General features: G+C 31.0%; 1 protein-coding gene across 8 annotated transcripts in view; it reads left to right on the forward strand.

The window, feature by feature from the left end:
- Positions 1-26,632, forward strand: part of LOC108730630 (uncharacterized) — a 117,666-nt gene that overhangs the window by 60,802 nt on the left and 30,232 nt on the right. For 2 of the 8 annotated variants that reach the window (XM_018460437.1, XM_018460439.1), the window contains 5 exons: positions 12,937-13,124; positions 14,359-14,532; positions 14,865-15,006; positions 24,017-24,219; positions 25,133-25,230. In XM_018460437.1, the coding sequence (XP_018315939.1) occupies positions 14,484-14,532; positions 14,865-15,006; positions 24,017-24,219; positions 25,133-25,230 (492 nt within the window). In that variant the 5' untranslated portion in view covers positions 12,937-13,124; positions 14,359-14,483. Of the gene's footprint in view, positions 1-11,797; positions 12,218-12,936; positions 13,125-14,358; positions 14,533-14,864; positions 15,007-24,016; positions 24,220-25,132; positions 25,231-26,632 lie in introns of those variants that run through there. The other 6 variants (XM_018460436.1, XM_018460438.1, XM_018460440.1 and 3 more) reach the window with 6 other exon arrangements.

A 26,632-nucleotide genomic window follows, 5' to 3' on the forward strand; every position in this document is an offset into this window, starting at 1 on the left:
GAACGATTTTTTCATTGGACTTAGAGATGCTTAAGGTTTCCTTGAACTTTCTCTTTAGTAAACTACAAGAATTTTATCCGAGATTTAAAAGTGAAATAGGATCTGCTAAAGTTTTTCTTTCGGTCTTGTTCCATCCATCTATCAGTATAAATATAGAAAAATTTTTATATTTGTTTTTTTCTTTCTCTTTTTCATCCCCCCCCCCTCTTTCTTTCGAATGCTTCGATTTCGAATGCAACGCGTTAGTCTACGTAAATGCACGATGTTAACAGCGCCCTTATTCTCTATTGCGAGGTCACTGTGGACGGCATTCAGTTTGCGTCATCGTCACCACAACCCTTCGCAGTCGTGACAACGGTAGGAGTAAAATCGAGGAATATTACGATTGCGAGATTTCATAGTTAAATTAACTGCGCGTGTAAATTGTTTTCGAGTTTCGTGATTAATTCACTTGCAAAATTCGGTTTATTTATCATTTAATCCGATTTTTTTTATGTAAAGGGGAAAGTAATAATTTTTTTTAGTAAGATGAAATATACAAAGTTCCTTGAATTTTCCGCATTTCCTTTTATTATTTCTTGTAATTCCACGATGATGATAATATTTGTTTTTTCTACTATTTATAATTAAAATATTTATTATCATCGTAATTATTTTTATTGAGAAAATAATTAGTTCGAAATGTGTATAGCTAAATCAGGCCTGTCAAATTTGAACTCCGGAGCCAAAACGCAGTCATCGACGCAAAAAAGAATCAATGTGGGTAAGGTTTTGGTGACTGTAAAGTGTTGATACGCATCTAAATGATGCTTATTAACAGTTTATAGTTTCTAAAATCTTACTTACATTGAATTTTTTTACGTCGATGGCTTTGCGTTTTGGCTCCGAAGCTCAAATTGGACAGGCCTCTGAGTCTAAATTATTTGAAATTAACCCTCGACTATAGCAATGGGTTATTTGGACCCGAAGCGAAAATTTTAGATATAATATTGTACAATTAGTACTATAAAGTTTAAATTGTAGATATAAAAAAATTTAGGTTTTCCTCTAAAGCGGAGGTTTATTTATATTCTTTAAATAAGACGTACTTTAAATAAGACGCTTTAAAATTTAACCGTTGAAATTGAAGAATTGACAACGTTGAAGAATTCTAAGCGATTTTTATTCAAAATTGCTTTATCGTAACGTTTATATCGTATTGGCTGAAAGCTTTACCAGTTAATGCATCGTCTGATAAATCCGACTTCCATCCTCGTAAAGCTCGCCCTTCCTGGACTGACTCTCGTTTGCTCTCACCACCAGTTCCTTTTTTTCCCTACGAACGAGCACTCGTAAAATGTAACAACCAATATAGAATACGTTGCGAAGTTCGACACATGCAATTACGACGCGTCACACACGTAAGGGCGATCAATCTTTGATTGAGAGGACACGAGTGGTGGACAGTATACAATTGGCAATCACGTTACACCGATAAACTCACAATTCAGTATAGAATATTATAAAGGACGACATATCAATCATTAGGATCGCCTTCATGCTACAAATAGCGTAGGATTACTACAATTTCCAATGGGAAAATAGGCTTGAAAAGGGAAATTCGACTTTAAATATAACAAATCTTTTTTCACATTCTATTGAGATAAGCTTTCGCAATTCAATGTATATTTTGTAAATTCTGATTTAACCTTTCCAAAAATTAAATGCTGGAATACTAAACACTCGAAATAGTAATTTTTAACATTGATCAGTATTAAATTGGATTTCAGAGTGAGGATAATACATACAATGGAATCATACCTAATAAAATTAGTAATAAATTATACGATTTTTCTCAGTTTAAAATTTTATCTGCTGAATATCGTCGAGTATATGTTATTTCTTTTGCAATCAATTCCGTAATTATCCTATTAATATTAATACATAATATATGCAATAAGCTGTTTGAGACAATTGTACGTGGAGAACAACGTGATTATTATGTGAATATATAAAATTGTAAACAATTAGATAATAAGGTTCAAGATTACTTTTAACACTATGATACAATTAATCTTTATAAGTAGATTGGTGGCCACAGACATAATTTTCTTTAAAACCTTGTTCTGGAAAAGAAAAATAAAAAGTATTGCCTAGGTGCCTAGCAGTCTTAAAGTTCATTACTTTTATACTCGTCTATCTCATCAGGATAATGTAAGTTTAACATAATATACTGATAAGAAATATAACTATAAAATTAAATTGTTGGGGGATGTTCTGAGCCACCAATTTATCAAGTTGAGTATCTTTAAACTACCTACTTACTTAAAAGTTAAATATTTCCGGACGTATTTTTATAAGGGTTTTTATTTTGTTTTGGTCCTATAAATGTGTGATTACGTTTTAGATATTTACTGACCATATACTCCAATATGTAATGTTTGTTAGAAATAGCTATTTGTGTATCGGGATTCATGGAATTATTGTGGCGTAATTCAGAAAAAAATCAAATGTCGAACGAGATAACGTGAAAATAGCGAAGGAAAAGAACGGAACTTCTGTCTGATAAGTTAAATTGGGAAACAAGGCACTCCTCCTCTCTTCTGTTATCTTCCTATTTGCATTCGACTTACGAGATAATAGTTTTAAAGTCTCTTCTTTCAAAATTTAATTTCACAAGATTAAATGTAGACGTAGATTTGCGAATGCGTGACGTAAGGAGCGGTTCGTCTCGAGGGATTATCCGTTAGCAGGTTGATTTATCATCTTGTACGGAGCAAGCTAATTACTGATGGCAAGCACATAAAACGAGATCGTTTGAAAAACAAAAACATTAAAGGCCGTGCGAATGAATATTAATCGCATCCCCGACGTCCCCAGCACGTCCGTTTAATCGCCATCCTTCTTCACCTGCGTTATTTTCTGGGTTAACGCGCGCGCTTTAACTAATACGCCTCGTTTACTTTCGCAGAAGAAACACATTAACGTCTCGAAAAAATTTATAACAACGCTACCGCCTAAAGCATATACCTTTTAAAACGAATACAACTTCCTTGAAATTCATATATAAGAAGTACTATTCATAATATATAAGTTTTCTTTTTCTCTCTCTTTTTAATCATTCTTTACCGTTACGTATTAAAGGAACGAAGCGGAGTATTAACCTTCCGAAGTTATAGACAGTGGGTATATTGAACTCATTCAATCCTTTGTGTTACATCTGCAAATTTGAATTATTGTTATTAAAATAAACATAGTATTTACATACACATTCTTTTTTATACGAATTATGTCATTTTAATTTCTTAGAATTAACTTTTCCTATACAACACTACAGGAAAAATACACTTGGATATGACATAGCCAATCCAATTTGATTGTTTATAACTTTCATAAAAATGAAAATATTATAAAGAATTATTTTCAATCGAATCGCTAGATATTAAGGAATGTAATGGTACCAAATTAATTTATGTATATTTATTAATAGAAAAATCATAAACAATGAAAGTATATTGGACAAAAGTCAACACCGAAGGGTTAAGTGCCTTTTATGCCTGTTCCTACTAATGTAGATTAATTTTAGTCTCGGTTCATCTTACCTTTCATCTTTTTCTAATTCGAGGCATTAGAAAAAGATGAAGAGTTAGTTGAACGGAGATTAAAATTAATCTACATTGGTAGAAACGGGCATTAGTTAAATTAAATAGGGCTCTCACAGACAAATGACTGTTGTAGATTTTAATGTCAGAGACCCAGAGGATTAATGTTATCATTGTTTGTTAGTGTGTGTTTATTACTTAAAACCTTTACAAATTAATATACATATATATTAGTTCTTTCTAATAGTCCTTAGGAGACAAACGAAGTAGAAACTTGTTGTTGGAAGCTCCACTTGTAATCAAGTCCGTGTTGAATTCGTGCGACGTCGAAAATACTAGTCCCAAAATACTTTCTCGCTATCGTGCGAGCACGCGTGCGGAATGAATAATCACTGTTGATCGTAACTGTCACTAGGCACAAACGTCGAAGCGGGACATCGTATTTATAAATGCGTGTACGCAATTGACTTTACGAGGAGCTGCTTTGAAACGGATATGAATAATGGAATCTAAAGAGAATACGTTATACGTATGATGTCCATAGCGGGAATGGGATGTCGTGAAAGTGAATCGTACGCCGACATTTCATTTTACGATTCTTGGATTCCGAGTTCCTTTTATCTCGTTTCGATATCTCGTTTACACGAGAATATTTTCTATTTTTAGCATCGTTTGAAATAAAAGAAGTACACTAAGAAAATTTTCAATCGTGAATTGCGAAAATATATAGGTAAGTAGGATCGACTTTCGTATTTCTCAAAGGAAAAATGTGCCTTCCATCGTCCCAGAATTATGGACGAAAGTGAAACTACGAATATTACTTTAATTACTCGTGATCCTTTCATAATCCTCTCAACAGTCTTCTATGTAATATTATTGCCAGAATTTCGACGTTAAGGAAAATTTCGAGAGGGTGGATTTAAAGCCTTCGTACGTAAAGCGAGAAGACGATCTCGAATAAATTGAAGCAGTCTTCAATTCGACATCGCGTTTTCACGCAAACGTTGAATATGTTATGAAACCTTCCGCGACGCAAATGTGTTGCAAATCCTCACTGTAATGAAAGAGGGGTGTACTACAGTACTGAAAGTTGAGAACATTCTACAGACTGAATTCTATGAGCGAATTCTACGAATGCACAATGCAGAATCCAAGAAGCATTCAGTCTTGCAATATTTGAATAAATTACAATGTTTGGTGTTATTAAATTTTGAATCATTAAAAGATGCCATTAATTAATTAAGATGTCTATTGACTCCATGAAAAACGAAGCGAAAAAAATCCGTTAAAATTATCTTTTATTATAATTCTTATTATCGATAATAAGACTCTCTATTGATTTTTGATGGAATACGGAAGCAGCTTTTTTTTATTCACGAAAATAATGAACGAACAGAAAATTAAACTAATGTAATTAATCGACTTTCTGATTTATCATTATTAGAAATTTAATCAAATGATGAATTGATACACACAAACAAGTTTTAATCTATTTATGTTGTGAGTTAAGCAATCTAGGAAAAAACAATTTTAATATATAAAAAAGTGTTTAAAATTTAAAATAATACGTTTTTAAATTAAGAATAAATATTTATGTATAATAATTATATTATATAATATGAAATACACCCCACATTAAGAAAGAGAATTTATACTAAAATAATATTCTCATAAACTAAAGCATAATAACCAAATTAAACAGTATGACATTCTTTTCTGATTTATTATAATACACATGAATTATGCAATTCATTACTATGAAAGTTTATAAGGATAAAATGCCTCGCTACACATATGTCGCATCTAGTTCCAACCACCGTTACATTATTCACGTAGCATACGAAGAATATGACCATTAGGAAAACTTATGAAGCAATCATATTAACAACTTTGCATGCAGAAACATCATTAGCGTTTACCTGAAATTTCCGAAAATTAGGTTTTGCTGTCACAGTTGCCATTGGTCGTCACGTTGCACGGAAAGTTGTGTCATTACTAGGATTAATCGTAAAATGTTGAATCATTACGTTTTTCATTCGACAGCATTGCCGCGAAATTGCCGTGCGCTGAATATTACGTTGCGATATTTCGCGATCGATGTAGAAATTATGTTTGCTATTCTTGGTACAACAACACTTTTGCCGTAAGTTTGTTTGGCAGCTCGCCTATAAACACGTTCTATAAAATGATGATTTTCGATGATTAATGAATTCGACTTTCTTGATGAATTGATTCTTTAATTATTTTTAGCAATTATGACGCGTTTGACGACTAAAAATATGACACTAAAAGGAAATGAATTAAGGAGCACTTTATGGCCGAACTCTGTTTTACACTCAATTTTGATAGTTTATTTTTGTTTTGCGAAAAAATTGAGGACGTAATATTGTACATAAAAATATTTTACAACAATTTAAAACATTAAATAACATTTTTGTATATTATTTTTTATAAATATTCAATATATGATATTTTTATTATTAGAGAAATTATATAGGTACTATAATATGTAGCAGAGTTTGATTAAATTCGGTAAACTGCGATTGTAACATGGAAATATGTTTATCACATTAACTGCTGCATTATTGCAATTTGCTGCGAGGTAGAAATACCTACCTCGCAGCAAATTGAAATAGTATATAATTTGACTAAACCGCACAGGGCTATGTGCTATACATTAATAAAATAATTGCTTCCATAATTGTAAACACAATTTATATTCAGTGGTAACATTGTGACAAATAAATAAAAGTGTGATAACTTATAATAAATAAACAAGAGCAAATTTAATAAAAAAATTATTTATTAGTGATAATTAATGTTGTTTATAAATGGCTCTCATAGAATAGAAATACTACTAAATTTCATAATTTTAATAGAAAATATTATTTTATTATACAACTACAATAATAGTATATAAATCATTCGATAAAATATACACGGAGCTTTCCAAATATCTTTTGCTATTATAATTTTAATAATAAATTCTTTGACGAAAGTCTGAAGATAAATTTAACAAAAATTGCAAGCTTGCCTATTATTACAATTTTTAATAATAATTATCGTGGCATTATTAACTTAAAATTGTCAAAAAGTCTAAATAATAAATTAAATTTTTTTAAATATTGAAATATCAATAAAGAGAAAGAAAGGGTGTTATTAATTTGGGATATCCTATACAATAAACAAGAAGCTTAATTCGTAAAATGTTTTCCGTGTTAATTTCTCAAAAGCTATTAATTTGATACTGCTGATTAAAAAAGAATTAGTTTGAAATTGTTCAAACATTCTGTCATTAAAATTTTCATATTCTTATACAAGCAAACGCAGCAGTTTTACAAAAGTTATTATGCAAAGTAAACTCTAACTATGTTATTCAGAAGAAAAATAGTTTACATTAGAATTTGCTGAAAATTTGATTGTTCATGAAATATTAAAGAACAGTATGAAATATGTTTTAGGAATAATAGAAAAATTAGGCTTCTGTTGATGTTCTTACAAAGTATTTTGTATTATACTTTTCTCTATTAGTCATTCATATAAGTATATCAGTAAATATGAAACGACGTCAAATTAGAGAAACGTCGGCGGCTATAACCGTCTGGAGTATGCTAACTATAATTGGCAAGCAACTCAAGTTAAAGGAGAAGCAAAGCACACACATTATTTTCGTTTGAGTAGACCTTAATTTAGGCATTATATCTGTATAACAACTCAGCAATAATTTTTTAATGTATATGTTTCAAGGCCGAAAATTATTTAATTTGATGCGCAATTTACAGAACTATGTAGATATATAAAACATTTATTTAAGCACTAAAATGTATTCACGGTCTAATGACATTTATTGTTGTATATCCATAATTTGATTTTAATAACCGAGAACTTTAATGACAAAGTAGTTTTATATCAATAAACACATATCAACGTAATTTATCATTATTATACAATTCCAAAATTGTTCAGTTAGCGAAAAATTATAGAGGCGACGTAGTATCGATATTATTTAATTAAAATAATTTGATAAAAAAACATAAGAACGCCCGTCGCTTAATTTTTCGCGGTAAACTCGATTTCGCGCAAGGTTAGCGTTCTGCGGAATTAAAAGTATTACTGGATATCACCATGCGCATTTTATATTACATCGTTTACAACGAAGGCACGAAAATCACTTGGTAACGCGGACGTTTATTTTTCTCTCGCCATACTGAGCAAGCAACAGTCACTCATCTATTTATAACGGCATCGCGCTAACCACCATCCGTTGAGTCTATTATCGCGTATAAATATAGTAGAGCACATAAAGAATGCCGATAAGATGGACGAAATGCTTGAAAAAAATTATAAGAGAAAAAAGAAGCTAGCAATTATCGATCCGTCCTGTACAATGCAACATACAGGAATTGCGTAATCTTTTAGGACGGCGAATTTTCTTTTGGTTAACATACCTTTGTGTTGGTTTGTCTTTCTGTTTTTCTCTCTCCTTTTACCTATAATTCCATTTACTGTCATGAAATCTACATATGTATTATTTTCTGTTTTTTTTTTAATTTTTCTTGTTCGAATTTAACGCCACAAAAATCGTAGGCAATCATTTCGCTGCTTTATTTACGTGATTCACAATTTTAATACCTTTAATCCTTGAACAGCGAATTGTTTAACAGCTATCTAAAAGGGTTTCATTTAAATCCAATGTAATAACAATAAAATAATAAAATGTCTCATATTTATTTCGAACTTTTTTAATTAAATTTTAATTGGTTTTATTGAGTTGGATAAACATATAAAATGTATATTTGTCTCATTATCATTACATAATTAAACATGTTATAAAATATATAAATAAGAATATTTTATTCATTTTTGTTTTTGCATTTACTTCATGCACGTGTAATCTGTCATTAACTTAAATCACAATTAAACTGTTAGTAATGATAATACACGTTTTTTCTTGGAGGATCTCTTTCATCAACTTTTGATTAAATTAATCGACAATCAACTCGTAGAAGTGCAAACAGCAGTTTAATGTGTCAGACCGTCTCCTTTGTCTTCCTCTTCTAGTCTGTGTTTCTCACATTGGCAATCGTGATGATTGAGCATCGATTAGCGTTAATTAGAATTGGTGAAACAGGCCCTTTTATAATAAATTAATTGAGATATTTAAGTATTTATTTAGTAAATTATAATGTAAGTAAAAAATTTGTATCACTTTTTGATATTTTGTGTTAGAGTTTTGCATTCATCACATATACTGTAAACGTTCGTTCGAGATATTTAAACTTCCATGACACACATTTTTAAACGTCGCCGTAGAATCGCAGGCTTACACGTTGAGCTATATTATAGAGGTATATCTTTCCGAGATATTCCAAAATTGACATAAATCTGAATGTTCAAAGAGAGAGAGAGAGAGAGAGAGAGAGAGAGAGAGAGAGAGATTTAAAACAGGGGTTTTTTTCCCTACTATTACGGGGTCAGTGTATGCATAATCCAACTAATTACAGATGGAAATTTATACAGTATGTTATGCAACGCGCAAAGCGCTCGTCATCCGGCCAAGTCGGAAGAAAGAGGAGGAGCCAGAAGAGAAGGGAGGAAGGGAGAAAAGTCGTCGAACTTGTCGCGTGTGGTCGATGTCTTGCAAGCTCTCTCGAAATAGCAGCTGCAAGATGAATGACCGCAAAGTGATCGCTTTTAAAAGATTGCAGAATCCACAATTCGCATCGTCAACGAGATCGTTTCGCATCTGAAAATGTACCGCCCGACTATTAAATCCATCCAATTCATTATGTCTTATTAAAGCAGTTGCAAAAAAAAAAGATAAAACAATAACTGCACAATATTCTACAAAAGTTTCCCATATTGAAGGAAAGCGGTTTTAGCCCATATTTCCTGTCTACTTTAATCAATAAAGATTGACGTACTTTTATCACTTTGAACATTTTTCATGAATAGATGTTTTAAAGAAAAAAAATGATAATACTTGCCTAACTATGAAAATAAATAATGAAATATTTAAACTTCTGAGGCTGTTCTTCGCATATTTGACAGTATCTTTATTAAAGCGAGGCAAGATGTACACTCGAAAATATGTCAACACAGTTTCCCGTGATACGAAAGATTGCTTTTATATCAAGAGAAATTTTTATGAATTTTAATTAAACGCGCCGTATTTTCGCGATTCGATCGCAAATCGCAAGTACCCTTACCGCAATGCAGAGTACACGTTGCAATTTAGTACGTGCATGTGCCCAAGTATATTCAACGTAAATATAACTTTAAGTGCCTTTTATCACAAGGCAGCTCAAAATTTATGGCCGCGCGATGTTCACGCAATTTGTTTTCACGTATCTTAAGATATAAAACATAATAAGGAAAATCAAATGTCACTCAGTAGGCCATTATTTCTTATAAGACGCCGGTTTTCGGTTATGATATACGAGTAACAAACGTGCGACAGACGGGTTGACGGATGATCCCAATTTTCGAGGACGTATTCTTTTCTCAAGTATTTACGGACTATCTAACTTGTCTCTTAAATTTGTTTTATCTTTGCGAGCTTTTATTAAAAACTTTAATTAAAAGTTTAAATATATATATTCAATATTGCAATGCTCTAAAAATACATTTTATTTATATTTATTATTATATTTATTAAATATATTTAATTTATCAAAATCGTTAAGTTCAAAAATTCGTAACACAATGGAATAAAATAAATATTCACAACACGAATGTTATTAAAATGTTTATTAATAGAAATATTGTTTGGAAATATTTAATACGCTTTTTGTTTACAATACTTCCTTTCTTCTTTCAAAATGTTCGCTTTGTTTACGAGATAACACTTCAATTATCTTACGTTTATTTTTCCTATTCTTTATGATCATGAAGATTTACAGGTGCCCTAGTTTTTTTCATTATTATTCTAGTCTAGTACATAAAAAGATATTATCGTTCCAGTCCGACGTCACATTCTACGTAAATCATACACAGGAGGGCAATTACGCGCACTATATTTTTATCGGAAACGACATTGAACCAATTGCAATATTTTTGGAGCTTACATTTTGATAGCGGTTTTTGAAAATTTAACAAGTTCATTCGATTGAACTTTTAAAATTCTGCTGTCTTTTTTTTATTAGAAATATTAATTTTGTTTAATCGACGGATTAAACGTTTGTGTCGCTTGGCTGGTAATAACGTATTGTCACAGAGAATAACGATTTTCTTTCCTAAACAGTAAAGCTTTGCTCTATCAGGCACAGCAAAATGCTTGGATGCTCATAAAAGACTTGAAAGGGAAAGCCCGACCATTCTCCGTCCGATGAAAATATTTTTCACAGCATGTAAGTCGTTGCATTCAATGGCGCGAACGTAGGTGGACCTCAATGTCAGAGTTAAAAATCGCAAAATAAATAATTGAAGCGTGATAAAGCGGAACACGGTGTGTTCCATATAATGTCATAAAACACGTAATTATGAAACATGTATTATAACATAATAATTAAAATAAATAATAATTACATAACAGAAATTATTTAATAATAGAACGCGATTCGCATCAAAATAGAATCACGTTATCTGAATTTTTCATTATATTATTAATAATTAGTCATCGGCTATAACAATCAGTTCTGCTAAATAAATCCTTTTCCACATCAGAACACAATTTTCTCAATATTTTGTTCCTCGTATAAAATAAGATTTATCTGTTTAACATCATCAATACAAAAATAACTTACGCACAAATACAGCATATCATAATATTATCGTACGCTAAGAAAAAATATAATATATTTTAATAAATACTTGTTTGAATAGTACAAGCCAAATATTTATTAAATATGGACATATTTATTTGGTACAAGAACCATTAATTTAACTATCATTTTTTATTTAGTTAATATTTATTTACAGTAAAAGTAAATGTTAAATTAATCCTACTAAAAAATGTTTATTAAAATTTAGTACATTTTTCTCAGTGTAATTATTAAGCACCTTAGAATCATGCAACTTCTAAATTAAAAATTTAAACGCAAAAAAAAATCTGTGAAAATGATTTTCATAATATCGTTCATCAGAAATTTATCGCTGTTGCCACTCGGAGAAGGTTTCAGCCCCAGTCAAGAGATAACGGTTTATCGCACACTTCATATCGCAGGCGTGTTTCGCTTCCTCCAAAAATCTCTCGTCGGAAGCGAAGACGGGGGATGGTGGAGAGTCACGTCTAACAAGCTCTTCTCCCATGACTTTACGCCACTGAGAGCGCGCTTGGCCGTTGCGGAACACGCTCGTAGAACGCGCCGAAGTATAAAGGCGGTCCAATGTAAACCACAAGCTCCATTTGTTGTTCGTAAGCCCGAGGCTCACCGAGGGCGCCGCCGGACGCGGCTTTGTCTGTTGTATTTTCGTTGGCACGGCACCCGGTACCGCAGCAGCGGTATACCGCGGCCACGCAATCCGGAGGAAAGGTCAGCACGGCACCGCCGTGCTCGACGACTCGTACAAGACAGCCGCGCAAATTGCTGGGACACCTGATCCGCGCTCGGTCCTTTTATCGGCCACGCGATTCTTATCAGCCACGCGAGGCTTTGTGGGATGTGTACTCCGTGCCCCAATTCGATTTGAATACCGTGAGTGAGATGCCCGCGAGTGCGCAAAACGGGCAATGTCTTAATCGCAGTCAGACACAATTAATTGCAATCGAGGAATAATTGTTTATATTATTTTTATGGAATTACGCGTTGGCCGTTGCGGTACTTTAGTTGTTGAAATTTTTAAACAGCTTTTAGATGATATTTTAATGATTTGTCAAGACGAAATGGATTATGTGAAATTATTTAATAAAATTATTTAATAAATAAAAAGAACCGTTTTGCTGAAATGTTTAAAAATTTTCAGACGTAAAAATAATTTTTTTTTTTGTTAGACTATCACAATAATTATGTAAAACGCTCGAGCTGATTTGCTAGAATGTCAAAACTTTTTGCAGCATTACTAATTATATGTTTGAGTTTCCTACATAATATTTTATTGTTTTAACAAAATTATTTTCAGATTTGTATGATTTAAATAAATTTTTAGATATTTCAACAAAATTCTCTTCATGTGTAAGTTATATTTCATTGAATTACATTAATTAGATATAACATTGAAATGTTATTGCGCGTTTCTATCGATTTCATTGTTTTTCCAGTGGATTTTTTAAATATCCGAAACAAATCATTTTGCTCTAGGCAAATAATAATATCCGCTGATTATAGCGGCAATTGTTAATTCGAAACGTAATATAATGATTTCAGGGACATATAAATTTATTCGGTTTGAATTAACGGTATGTCCATTATTACAGCTGTAATCTAGCATGAGCTCGCAAATGGATCATCGGGAATACAATCGGCAAATGAAACGCAAGGCTGAATAATGCACTGTGCAGTGGTAATCTCGCGCTATCATTGTTATGACGTAGCCCGAGAGGAAGGATGCAGCACGGCAAAGGAGGATAGAAGACACGGAACGCTCGAAAAGGTGCATGTACAGGTAATGAACTTCGTACTGTGCTTTTGAGAAACTCTCTTCTTACTTTTGTAAAGTTTGCATCTATCAACCTATTATAGAAATATAAATCAAGACATAATTAAAGTACAATGAAAACTGAAGGATTTATAACTTAAAGAGAATTTTCATTTAATTTTGAGCCAACTTGGATAACAGTGTTTTATATTTTATTATTTTTATTATGGATTCTGAAAAACAAATTCTTTTGTAGAGCCTCAATTAAATTTGAGTTTATTTGTATGCACTGTAAAAAGTTACAGCGTAATATAATATTATAACAGTTATAGTGAATAATTTTGGGACCCACTATTAAAGATGTATATTTACACACACGTGAAATAAAATCACAACTTATAAATAAAATTATCTTCTTTATAATAATTATACAATTTGCAAAAGTAAATTTACAGTTCAACACTTTGCGAATTGCGTGTACATATATTACATAGTTACACCATTCGACTGTAACAAATTATGGCTGTATGATACGAACTGGATCGCACATTTTTTAACACGTACTATTTAATTATATATATAATAATAATTTTTGTGAAAATTGCCAAGCAACATTTTGCTTATATTTTATCTATAACAATTGCATGCAGTAATGATAAATGATGTACATTATGTCGATAAGATCGATGTTTTTATGCGACGGCACTATGTTATTGACAAACAATTCCGGTCCGGAACGTTGAAATTCGTGCGACGGTACTGTGCCGTCGGCAAACCGCAAAGTGTTAAGTTTGGATAGTTTCTATTTGGTGACACAAGTCGACATAAGTGTCATTCTATCTTTGTTACTCTCTGAATGCCAAGATAGAATAATATGTTTGTGAGTTTGTAACGACTTGTGTCACTCAATGGAAAGCACTCTTTATATAGAAATATTTAATTTATTAATTTGTCAACAAATAACATATAATATTTCTTAATCTATGTTATTGATGCACAAACATAAAAATGCAAATCTAATATATATGATATATTATCATTATATATATATTATGTCATATAATTTTACAAAGATTTGTACATTTATATAGAAACTATAAAATATGCTATTGTTATTGTAATTACTCGTCTATAAAGATATATTGATACAATTAAAGGTAAAAGTACTAATTTTTGTAAAAACGAACAATTTAATGTTTTCCATTATAAATTGTGTAATTTTACACATATTTATGTAATTGTACATATTTTGTTTTTACAGTGTGCGCAGACTGACGTCTTGCTTTTGCACGGTAAAGACGCACGGCTATAATAAGAAGCAGAAGTGGAGACGGACACGTGTGCGGAAGGAGACGCGGTCCACCTCCGGCCCGCCATCCTGGCGGCATGGTCCTTTGGGCCACAATACTAATCCTTCAAGGAGCTGGATTTGTAGGTAAGCGCGAAAATAGTGGAAAGCGTTACAAAATATTTTATGAGGGAATAAAGGGAAAGAAAAATAGGTTCTTTGGAATAAAATCTGCAAAAGTAGACAATGGAAATTTTATTTGAGAAGAAATTTAAAAATCTTAATATAAGCAGTTTTAAAGATATTTACAGTGGAAGCTAAGAAAAGTTACGATTGAATGAAATTTTCTCTAAGGAAGAATTCGATTGCTTTGATCGACGGACTCATAATCAAACGAAACGGCAGTTTTAGTATAACCAGTATCTCGACAAGCGGATATTACCGTATAACGACCGGTACTCCATATTGATTGTTCGCAGGCTCGGTGACAGGCATTCCCGGCGTCCCGGAAAACATAACGGTGATGTTCCTGAACCCGACGTCTGTGCGCGTGTCTTGGAGCACCAGCCAGGTCGAGCAGGTCGAGAAATACGACGTCACGTACAAGCCAACCGACGCCAGGTGCGTTCCAGTGATTCCGATATTGCGAGTCGCGCGCGGAAAGGTTCAGATTTTTATTTCACAGACAGCATCCGAATAAAAACACCAGTCTCTCTCGCGTTCTATCGGGTATCAGGTCCTTTCGAGAGAAATGGAAATTTCTCAATAAACCGTATACCATATGTCTGATTGCATTCGTCATAATACCTATAGGTATTCTTATTACTATAGTCTTTTTCGAAAACGAGGAAATTATTCACAGAAATTGTTATCAAATAATATCGACACGAATCTTTTTCAACTTCAAAGTTAGTCTTTTATAAACTTAAACGAATGGTTCTCGTATCTCGCGCATAAGTCTTTCTATGTTGTGTTCAACAACGAGTGCGCGAATTTTATCGTTCGCGCAGCAAGAAAAATTTACTTATCCATAGAAATAAAAGTCGACAATCCATATATGGAATTAAATTATCATATTCAATATTTGTTCTGTTGATAATCGAAGAATAACATCATTTTTCGCTCGAAAATCTACGTCTCTCTTTTGAACTTTTCTTTCTCTCGCACACCGATGCAGCTGAATTGCTGACATACTTATTGTTAGATGTTCGCGAATCGCGACAAAATGCCGCATTGCAGACATTTAGGCTTATCGAATCTGGGATAGTGTATATGTATAAAAAGTTTAACAACGGCAACGTGCGAAATGTTACAATCTGTGTCAGATATATCGACGCTTGTACTGTTGAGAAAGGGTCGAGAGGATAGCAAGCAGGTCGGGTTGTGCGTGACACGCGTGTGCCTGGTCTCGTGCCTGATTTCGTTTAATACAATAGCACGCATATTACACGCCATCGCTAATTTCCTTTAATCGCCGAAAACATCTAAATGTTCTCTGAATATAACCGCGTATTCATGTTCAGAAACGAATTTATTTAACTGGTACACGCTTATCAATCTGAATTTAAACTTTATATACAGACTCGACAAGAATGAAAGATTATACGTGCATGTATATCATTCTGTAAATGTTAGTGATCAAGTTGTTATCTCTTTCTTAGTCATTTTCATACTTGGATCTATCTTTATTTGCGCCTTTAAAATTTTCTTCTCTTTAATCTCAAGATTTAATGTATGGTATAACATTATTTTTATTATTGCGCAACTTAAACCCAGTTAGATTGACTATTATTCAATTTTAAATTGATGCAAATGACTAGTAACAAGCTGACATTATTCGTCGTCACTTTGACATTTTGACAAATAATGTCACCTTGCTACTTAGGTAGACAAAGATTTAAAGATACAGCTTTAAAGTTTAATATTAGAGAAACGTGTTATAGAGAAAACGCACTAAGAAAAATTTCTGATTTTGAAATAAACGAATTAGAAGGTTCTGATCATATCAATCAGAATTTTGTTCATCTCAACTAAAGTTGTAACAAGTTAAATTAGAAAATTCTGATTCGTTCATTTTCAACCAGAATTAATGTAACCAAACTTTTTTTCCAGTGTGCAATTCTTTTTAATGACATTTTTTAATAATGGACAAAATTCCTATCGTTGAATAGCTAGAATTAAATTCGTTTATAGGTGAAGATATGAATTAATTGAAGTGAAGATATGGATTAATTAATAAAATTATTCAAGAAAAAAGATTTCAAGTTCGGCTGCACGGATTTGTCTTTTAACACGAAATAAGTTTATAGAGCCTTTAATTTGACACGCGTGCGTGAATCACACGTGGTATATTTGAGCGAAACGTGCCTAAGAAAATAATTAGAGTCGCATTATAGGAACACATTTGCGGTCTGAATGTGTTTGCTTTTATCAGATCGATAGATGCACCGAAACGTGCAGACTGCAGATGAATCACAATAGAGTAGAAGGTTTAGAAACAGATTTATAGGCATATCAAACTGGATGAGATAGAGGATTTATCAAATCGATATTCGCGTCAATTCAAAGAGGACTTTATATTAAATGAGAATTTTTACCTCTTTTTGCGGCACAGGAATTATGACGACAGGTATATCCCGCTTTTCCTTGAAACGACAATTTTCTTTTGCTTAACCTGTGAGTGTTCGTCAAATACGTCGCATAATACATTTAAACAAATGACATATAACAAATGTTACGAATTTATTTTTAAATGTGTATGACGTTTTTAATTAGATTGAACAGAATCTGTTATAATCATGTTTACTAATTTTCAATTTTTAAGATGAATTTTATTTTGAAATAATATTTCAAAATAATCAATCAAAGACAATTTAAGACATTCTTCATGTTTAATTTTTTATGAAATCAATACCCAATTAATTTATATAATTATGAAATTTTATTATTTTAGCTTATGATTACATTTCAAGCTCGACAAACCGTCGGCGCACAATCTATACTGATAATCGTGTTTGTATATTCACATATAAATATATTACTAAGCACTAAAGCTCGTTGTGATAAAAAACGGCTTTCTTCTCTTTTATTAATTTTTTATATTTATTGATCAGTAAAGTCTCTCAATTTACCTTATTTAATTTGTTAATGATGCAATTTGCCATAACGATCGAATGAATTTTTTAGATTCCGTATATAAGTAACGTACCAATTATTTATATTGAAAAGGATAATGAAACATATTGTATATGTATTGTATAAAATATTTATTTTGTGATAAAAAAAATTCTTTTGCAATGGGTTTTAAATTATGAAAATTTAAAGATGAGATATTCTTATTCTTCTTTAAACGTTACAATTTTTTTAATTTAAAAACGATATTACAGTATAAATAATATAGTATAATAGACGAGGACCACGAAAATAAAAATCGATAATATTATTTATGAAACGTTGCATTTAATGACTGTGTGGTACAATATTATTCTTGAAGTAGGCAATACGTCATCGCGAATACTCACGAGTTAAAAATTAAACGAGGTCGTATGTTTCGTTTATCACCAGTACAATGATAATCCCATTCTATGCGCAGATATATTTCCATGATACGTATTGACCCGCGCTATATTCGATGTTTAAATTCTTGTGTTTAGTCTTTCTTAATTTATATTTAATACCTTAGTGGCAAAGCAAAGTAATATAAAAAAAATATGAGATGTCGGACTCTCTGTCCGATATTTTTGTAAAAAGTTTTAGTTTTCATTGACCTGAAAATGTATAGCTTTGTAACGAAGGATTATTAAAACTAATATTATAATTATAGCAAAGTGATTTTCAAAATTTTAATTTAAATTCCAGCAGAAATATAGCATTAAGACTTCACATAAAAGAAAAAGCTAGTAGTATTAACATAATAACAAAAAATATCAAAGATACAAGCGTCATTAGCAGCGAGTGAACTAAAAAGCAAGAGTGTTTTAAAATTTTCCCTTTGCATTTTAGACTTAAAATATACCTTCTGGAATTATCTTTATAATATACATGCTTAAAATATTAATAAGCTTATTATTAAGCTATTTTCATTGAGATAATGAATTCCTAAGATAATATATTTCCTTTTTGCAAACGTGTTCTTATAAATAACTATTTGATATTATAAAAGTAATGTTTTAGAAGACTTTATCGGCAAGTTTATTTATTTCACCAAGAAATCGAATTCTATGCGGCAGCAGTTCGTACGCAACTAATTTAATGGATCCACTAGAATGAGTTATTACGTACACAGTAGAGGAATTAAGTTTACCGTGACGTACGTGCGAAAGGATTAATTTCGCACCTGTTTGGAATAAACTTTTGCATAACTTACTGATAACAGCTTATATATGAGCAATTTTCTTTAGTATCTACTTTATTATCATAATAATTATTAGTATCATTAATTATTTTTACACTTTATCTGTATTGTGTTTATTTCTCTTCCTTTTTCTATTGACAAAATACAAAATGTCTAATACATATAGCTTAGAACATAGAAACGAATTTCGGAAAACAACATTCGTAAGATCTAATTAGCAGTAGATATATATATATATATAAACATATATTTTTTTATACTGAATATTAATTTTTTATTCTCCTTCTATCTTGTATATTAAATCGAATATATATAAATATATTAAATTTACAAACCATTAGTCTCTAATGAGTTATGTACACTGTACATACACAACACTGATGAACTCGAAATGTTAATATATTATTGATATAAATAAATATGTTTTACGTAAATGTGGAAGCACTGGTAAATAATCGGATTTGTGAGATTTACAAACAGCAATGTACCATTAAAATAATGACATGATGGAAAAATATGTAGAATTTAACGTATGTAAACCGTAGACAAAAGAAAATATCAAATTCATGATGAACCGATATTTCTCATTATTGGAACGTGATTTATTGATTGCGATTCACCCTTACCAGAAATTACATTAGAGTTCAAATATTTAAAAATTCTCTTTTTATACGTGAAACATATTTTTCTGTATAAAAACATCAATAAAATATTTTGTTATTTATTGCAACTTTATAATACTCGACGTTAAATATATTAAAATAAAAAGATAATGCTTGAATAAAATTTTTTATTAAATTAAAATTTATTTAATATTTATCAAAAAAATTTTATTATTTTTCTCAATCTTGAAACACGCGTGATTATTGATAATATTATTGTATAAAAAATAGATTTATAATTATATATATTTGCTCTCCTGAAACTTAATTTGCAAGTACTTCTAAAATTTCTATCGATTATAATCCAGAAAAAATTTCATAAGCATTTTTATTAGAGAGAAGAAATCGATCCTTCTTCTCTTTAGAGCGAGAGAAGATACGTTTGATGACATACGTCCCGCGTGCTGATTTATTGAAATGTGAACACGAGAAGGTCAGACGGCCTGTTGCAGCATTCGTTTACCTAAATTTGTTCAGCAGCAGGAGTGCTTTTGTGTACTACACAAATGCATAAGATCTCTATTATGATAAGACGGTCCAAGTGTTACGGGGTCTTATGTAAAGTCCAACATGCACTTACATCGGAGAAATTATGCCTTTATATAACGACGAAAACGCACGAGAATGATTAGATATATTAAATAGATTAACTGGAAAATTTTACTTGCCAGGAAACGTGCGCTGTAACTGATTTGTGGTCCAACTTTGTTCAACTGAACTGTTCTTATTCTATATTCCGTTCGCTTTAGAAGAGTTTTACATTATTTCTGACAATTCGCAGCAGCATTGTGTCTATATACAGTGAGAACAAAAAGTATTGGTACAAGGAAATTTTTTATAAAAAACAGTCTCATTTGTAGAAAATAAACATTAATTAGCAATTTTATGCAATGAATACATTCTGTTCTAACATAAACAAACGAACTTCGCATGTATTCTTGATTTTAGAAGCTAAATTTCTCGACTGTATGAATACTTTTTGAGCATCCAAACAATACAACTTTTATATAAATTTTCTATAATTAATACACATCTTTTTGGTATATATAATTTTAAGAAATACAGTTTATTTTATTCTTTATGAATAAATTGTTAATTACCCAACAAGAAATGTCAATTAAACGTCAATTAAACGTCGAATTGACATCAAATTGATGTTGAAATCATCGTATTGATATCGATTCGACATCAATTCGATTATTTATCTTATTTCTCGTTGGATAATATTTATTTTTTAAAAATAAACTTTTTTTGAAAAATATTTTCTCTGTACGAATACTTTTTTCACTCACTGTACATATACTTAGTATGTATTTTGCAAATGTATTTTACACAGACGATAAGCAACACATATACGAAGGTTAGTTCGAAAAGTTCTCGGCCTGACACAGAAATAACGCTACAAATATCAAACTGCTATAATTTTAGACAAGTTTGATCCTTTACAGGATGTTAAAATTTCGGACAGATGTGTTCATAGTTTCTTTATTTCGGTCATGTAAAATAGCCAACTTTTGATTTTTTCATGACAATGCACCCGCTTACATTTCTGTAATTAAAGAAATGTGAACGAATATATTGTCATGATGGAACCAAACGTTAATTGCTTTAGGGCGTGTTCGGATTCCCACCCGGATGCTCCCCAGGTGTCATGTTATTCTTGTTTAACGTTCGGTAAACAACAAGGACGGAATGATATCTGAGTGACATTTGAGTGGGAATCTGAAACTCAGCACTACACGATTAAAACAAAGAAACTAATGAATGCATCTATCTGAAATTTTAACAGTAGCACTGTGAAAGATCAAACTTGTCTAAAATTATAGCAGTTTGATATTTGTAGCGTTATTTCTGTGTCAGGTCGAGAACTTTTCGAACTACCCTCGTATATGCACAATACATTTTCCATTTCGGAAATAATATTTAATATTACGTATGTTCGATCATACATACGCAGTGGTTTGTAATTTAAAGAATAACGTTATAGGATACAGCTTGACCTTAACTGGACTTTAACTTGATTTTGTTATCGTCAAAATTACATTAGAAAATATGCAGTATGTTAAAAATAAATCATTATTATTTTTAATAAATAATACAAATAACAATTACTATTATTATGCCAAAACGGTGAAAATAATGACATGTAATTAATATTTTAAAACCAGTTTAATATTTTTCATAATATAGATAAGTATAAATACGTAACTTGAATGCGGCATATACATCGAAATTTTTGTTAACTTCGATTACTAAAATTATATTATTTCTATACAAATGAATTACTTTTGACGAACTATTTTATCTTTATTTAAAATATATAACAGAAATATGTTACGATATTACGTGAGCAATTTTGATAATAATAATTTTATCTAATAATAAACTACACAAAGCAGAACTTTCGGATGACAGCATTCTAGAGGTTATTTTCTCTGATATTCTCTCGATCTTCCGTGATTGTTAACGGTCCATTTAATATCATCAATTCAATTACTATCACTTGTAACGTGAAGCGAATTTTCTATGTGCGAGTGAATCTGTTGAACCACTGCACATTAACGATAAATCGAAGTTGCACTTTGATAACCTTCGATACAATCTACAAGAAAATGACCTTGCTGAAAGAGGAGCACCTCTCCATCTTTCACAAGGATAGATTGCATTTTGAATTCTTGAGGTAGTATCGAAATTTACGAAAAGATGAGCTACGAAAATAAAATTCACAAAATTCGATTAGGATCGAGCTCCACAAAATAGCCAGCTTAATATTCCATTAGGAATTGATATATTATTGCATATAATATTAAAATGTAATCATTTTTAAATGAACTGATAGACTATTTTTTCATTTATTTAGATTCGCATTAATTTGTTAAAGCTGATGATTTTTTATAGCTTCAAGAGATCAATAATAAGATCTGGAATAATTTTTTGTATTTAATGTTATAATATTTTGTTTTCATCGCGGATTATAAAGTTATTATATTGCAAATATTCTATCAAGATTTGCCATTATGTTTCTCACAAATCATTGATCGATTTATACGATAGCAATCTGTATCTCGAAATTCAACGCCCATCTACTGCTCAAATTACAGTAATCGCTCCACCGAATAATGATGCGCATCGATATTTTCATTTGACTTGCTTTTCATATTTTAATGATCAATATATTTATAAATATATTGATCATTAAAATATATTGATAAAATATAATGAATTATTACAACAATTAATATTGCTATAGCAGAATAATTCAATCAATTATCTAAAATAATTATCTAAAATAATTTATTTAGAAAAATTCATAGATCTAAGCTGAAGGAGAATATTGATAAGCTAACGTATTACAATTAATTTAAATAATAGAACGAATTAAAAACGTACTTTTTTATATATTGCTTAAAACAAATCATTTTACAAGATACATTGTTCAGAATATTATAAGAAGTAATTCAATGAAAAAGAAGTTTATACTTCCTTTGCCACTATAAATCGCTTTGTTAAAAATTAATGTATTATCATAATTTGATTGCTTAATACTTAAATGTTTTCAAGCAAAAATGCCTTTATCTTTGTGCTTCCTATTGATGTGGCTGTTATAAATGTGAAATGAATGGAATAAATCCCGTTTAATTTCTTTCCTCCATTGTCCGCTCTTTGTCTTTTCATTTCACCATAATCCATTTTATTAACGTGATATAAGTTCTTTTATTATCGCCATAGTCTCGCATTATAATGATGCATTGTGATATTCTATGTAGAGGATCGTCAATTACGTTATCAAAGCTAATCGATTTTCATACATCTATCAATTAGGTTGTAAATCGATTAAATTCATCTATTGTACAATAAAAAAGCCTATTTGAGAAGTATAATTGCCCAAAAATGTATGCTACTCTTAAATAATAGTAGGAACGAAACAAGAATGATTAAATGTGTATATAAGAATGATTATATGTGTGATCACTGGTGGCATGTTAGATGATCGCTGATAGGAGATTATATAATATTACGGCTATAATCGTTGAGTGTATTCCTCAAACTGTTAATGTGCCAATTGGTACTGGCAGTTATTTATTATTAGCAAATATGTACACTCATGCTTAAAAATATGTTTATCATAATATAATAATATTGCTGAAAGTGTAAATCGCTTAATCATTTTCGTGTATAAAATCGAGATATTAGCAGAAAATAGTTGGCTTTACTCTAATAATGTAATTATAATATATACACTTTATTATTAGTATAATTTCATCGTATTGTATATCTAGTTTCATAGAAATAATATCTACCAGTTAATTAAAGATTTATATATTTTCTGAACTAATTGTTTATCTTATAAAAAAAAAGGTATACTTTGTCAAGTATATCGTAAAAACATATAAAAAAATACTACGAGCTTTGTAATAATTTAATATATTAATTTATCCAGCTTAGCACGAAAATTATTATTCTACGGTAATTACAATCAGATAGAATTAGAGAAATTTCTCAGAGAGATAACGGTTTATGCTTAGAATATTTCTGTGAGAACACTTTGAAAGAGAGCGCGAAAATGATTGTAAGTATAATATAAAACACAGAGTCATAACGGCAAGGTGGTTAGTTACAGGGTGGTGGCGGTGGTCGCGGGAAATAGTGAAGCAGTCACCTTGAGCGGCCTTCGGGCTGACACCCAATATCAACTGGTCGTAACCGCCGTGAGGGCCGGAAAGAAGTTTCGAAGCCGACCGATCGTCTTCCGTACACTCGGTAAGCTTTGCCTTCCTAAGCTTTACCTGTCTCCGGCATCACGGTCACATGTGACAGGTGCGTTCTGACAAAGGGAAATAGTTTTCTAATATTTGGTGTAGTTATTATTAGAATTTATCATGACGCTTACTCCGTAGTCACCCCTCATTTCTTATTTACTCCTTAATTTCCGCACATAGAGCAGCAAGCCGTATCGCATTTTACGGTATTTTTGCAATACACTACGTTTCTGCAATCTTCTTGGGGATACGTACTCTTTATTTTTTCTAATTTTTTCTGATACTTATTATGCATAAATGAAAGAATATTTTTTAACAGCTCACGAAAATATATTTTAAATATACCTTTAATTATAAAGATATATTTTAGTAAGTTAGATATTTAAAGAGGTTTTGAATATCCCAGTTAAAAATACAAAGACGAATCAAACTTTCTATAATTATTTTCTCGTTTCTCAACGATTTAATAAAAGTAAAATAATATAACAAACAATAAAATAATTAAGAATACTTAATTTTAATTTAACTTATGGATTATTTTATAAAATTGATTTCAATTTAACTCAGTACGGCTTGCAGTCTTATAAAATATAGAAAAATGTAATAGATATCTTATCCATTTTTTTTGTATAATAAAAATATGTAGCAGTGGATGTCGATTAATCTATTAGAGCTTATAGTTTTATTTTTAAAACGTCGGAATATTAAAATGATAAAAAGTAACCTCTAAGAGAAATTAACTTTTCAAAATTTTAAATTAATCTTTCTTTTGCTCGTCTAAGCTCCTTTAATAGCTGTCTCTTCAATCATATGCAGCATACAGAAATTAACTTGCAAAATAAGCTTATCAGTATTAAATACTTTTCCGACGCTGACACCGACTTGGTACAAAGTACCAAGCAAAATCCCACAGCGGTAATTTACATGATGCGATTTGGCGTATCATGTAAACGAGATCATGTTGTTTTCAGAGCCACCACGCACGTCCCCGCAGCAAGATGCAGCGGTAACCGGTGGTCCTCTTCCTCCACCTCCACCATCCTCGCAACAGCCTCAACCGTATATACAAGTAAGTTGCTTTTCTCGGAAACGATGCATAATTTCGCGTCTGAGATTATTATTATCTCGCGTCGGAAATCGTTCCTGTAACTTTTGCTCTTTGATTAAACGTGCGCAATTTGCTTATTTTGTTTATAATAGCGAACAATTGGAAGAATTTCACTTTGTTTAAGTTTACGTGTAAACGTTACGGCACGTCGAGCGAAGAAATGTCCTTAAATATTACATGGAAACGAATGAAATGAAAGCTCTGATGAAAGAGAAATTAATTTATCATGCCAGAACATCCGCATACACCGAGAAATGTGGAATTAGAGAAACGGAAGAAAAATGTAGCTGAATAAAAGGCAATGTACAGTTGACTTCTCTTTCGGTATTTCGCTTTTTCCGAGTTCTCCAACATCGAAATTTCTCTGTTATTTTAAAGTAGTGCGAGAATTTGACGATTCTACCGTATTTCTGCCCGCTGATTCAAGACTTATTTCTTCCAGTAATTAGTAAGAAGACAAATAAAACCATTCGATAGTAGATTCAACATGAACCGCCGATTTTGCATTAAATTTTATCAACAGATTCTTTCAGAATTTTTTAAAACTTTTGTCGATAAAAAAGTGGAGGCACACTATTAAATCTATAGTGTCAAATTTAACCTAACGTGAGTCGCCACTGCTCCTACTATAGATTTAACAGTGTAGTAATTGTTTTTAAATGGTTAATCAATAAAAAAGTAAAGGTAATTTAATAAATAAAATAAGTTATATAATGCACATAGTTATATAATGTACATAGATAGACATATTTATTAATATAGAAAAAACTTACTGCTCTGAAAAGTCTAAACGTCAGAATATTTTTTTGTTTTGAAAAGTTTCAGTATCAAGTCGACTATTCTCTCTTCGTTTTAAAGTATATCAAGGAGATTGAAAAATTCCTTTTTACTGACGTTCGTAAACTTTGAGCTTTTCTTAGTGATCTCCGCGGACTCTACCTATATCTATAACGATCTATAATATAAATATCTCCTGAAAAAGAATATCTTTGTGAACAAAACTTTCAAGAGAATAAAATTCGATACGCGCGTCGCGGAAGCTTCTATCTGTATGTTCAAAAAGATATTGGTTGGAAGAATGTCTATTATTTCTTATAGGATGCCATTGTCAATAATAAAAACTCTCGCATAAATTTCGCGCAGTTTAAAGAAATTTTTATTTTTACATTTTGCTCTCTGTGAGCACACAATGTACGTAAGCTGGACATTTACATCGACCTATTATCCTGATGTCTTTCAACAAAAGAGGTTGGAAGTATTGTAGGTAAATGGAGGCAAAAAATTTATAGTAAGCTAGGATATAAGATTATCTCGCGAAAGACGAAGGCAAAGCAGGAATCAAGGGAATTATAATCCGGCCGCG

This window comes from Mycetomoellerius zeteki, unplaced genomic scaffold, assembly GCF_001594055.1.
Source record: "Mycetomoellerius zeteki isolate Tzet28-1 unplaced genomic scaffold, Tzet1.0 scaffold94, whole genome shotgun sequence".
Lineage (NCBI taxonomy): Eukaryota > Metazoa > Arthropoda > Insecta > Hymenoptera > Formicidae > Mycetomoellerius > Mycetomoellerius zeteki.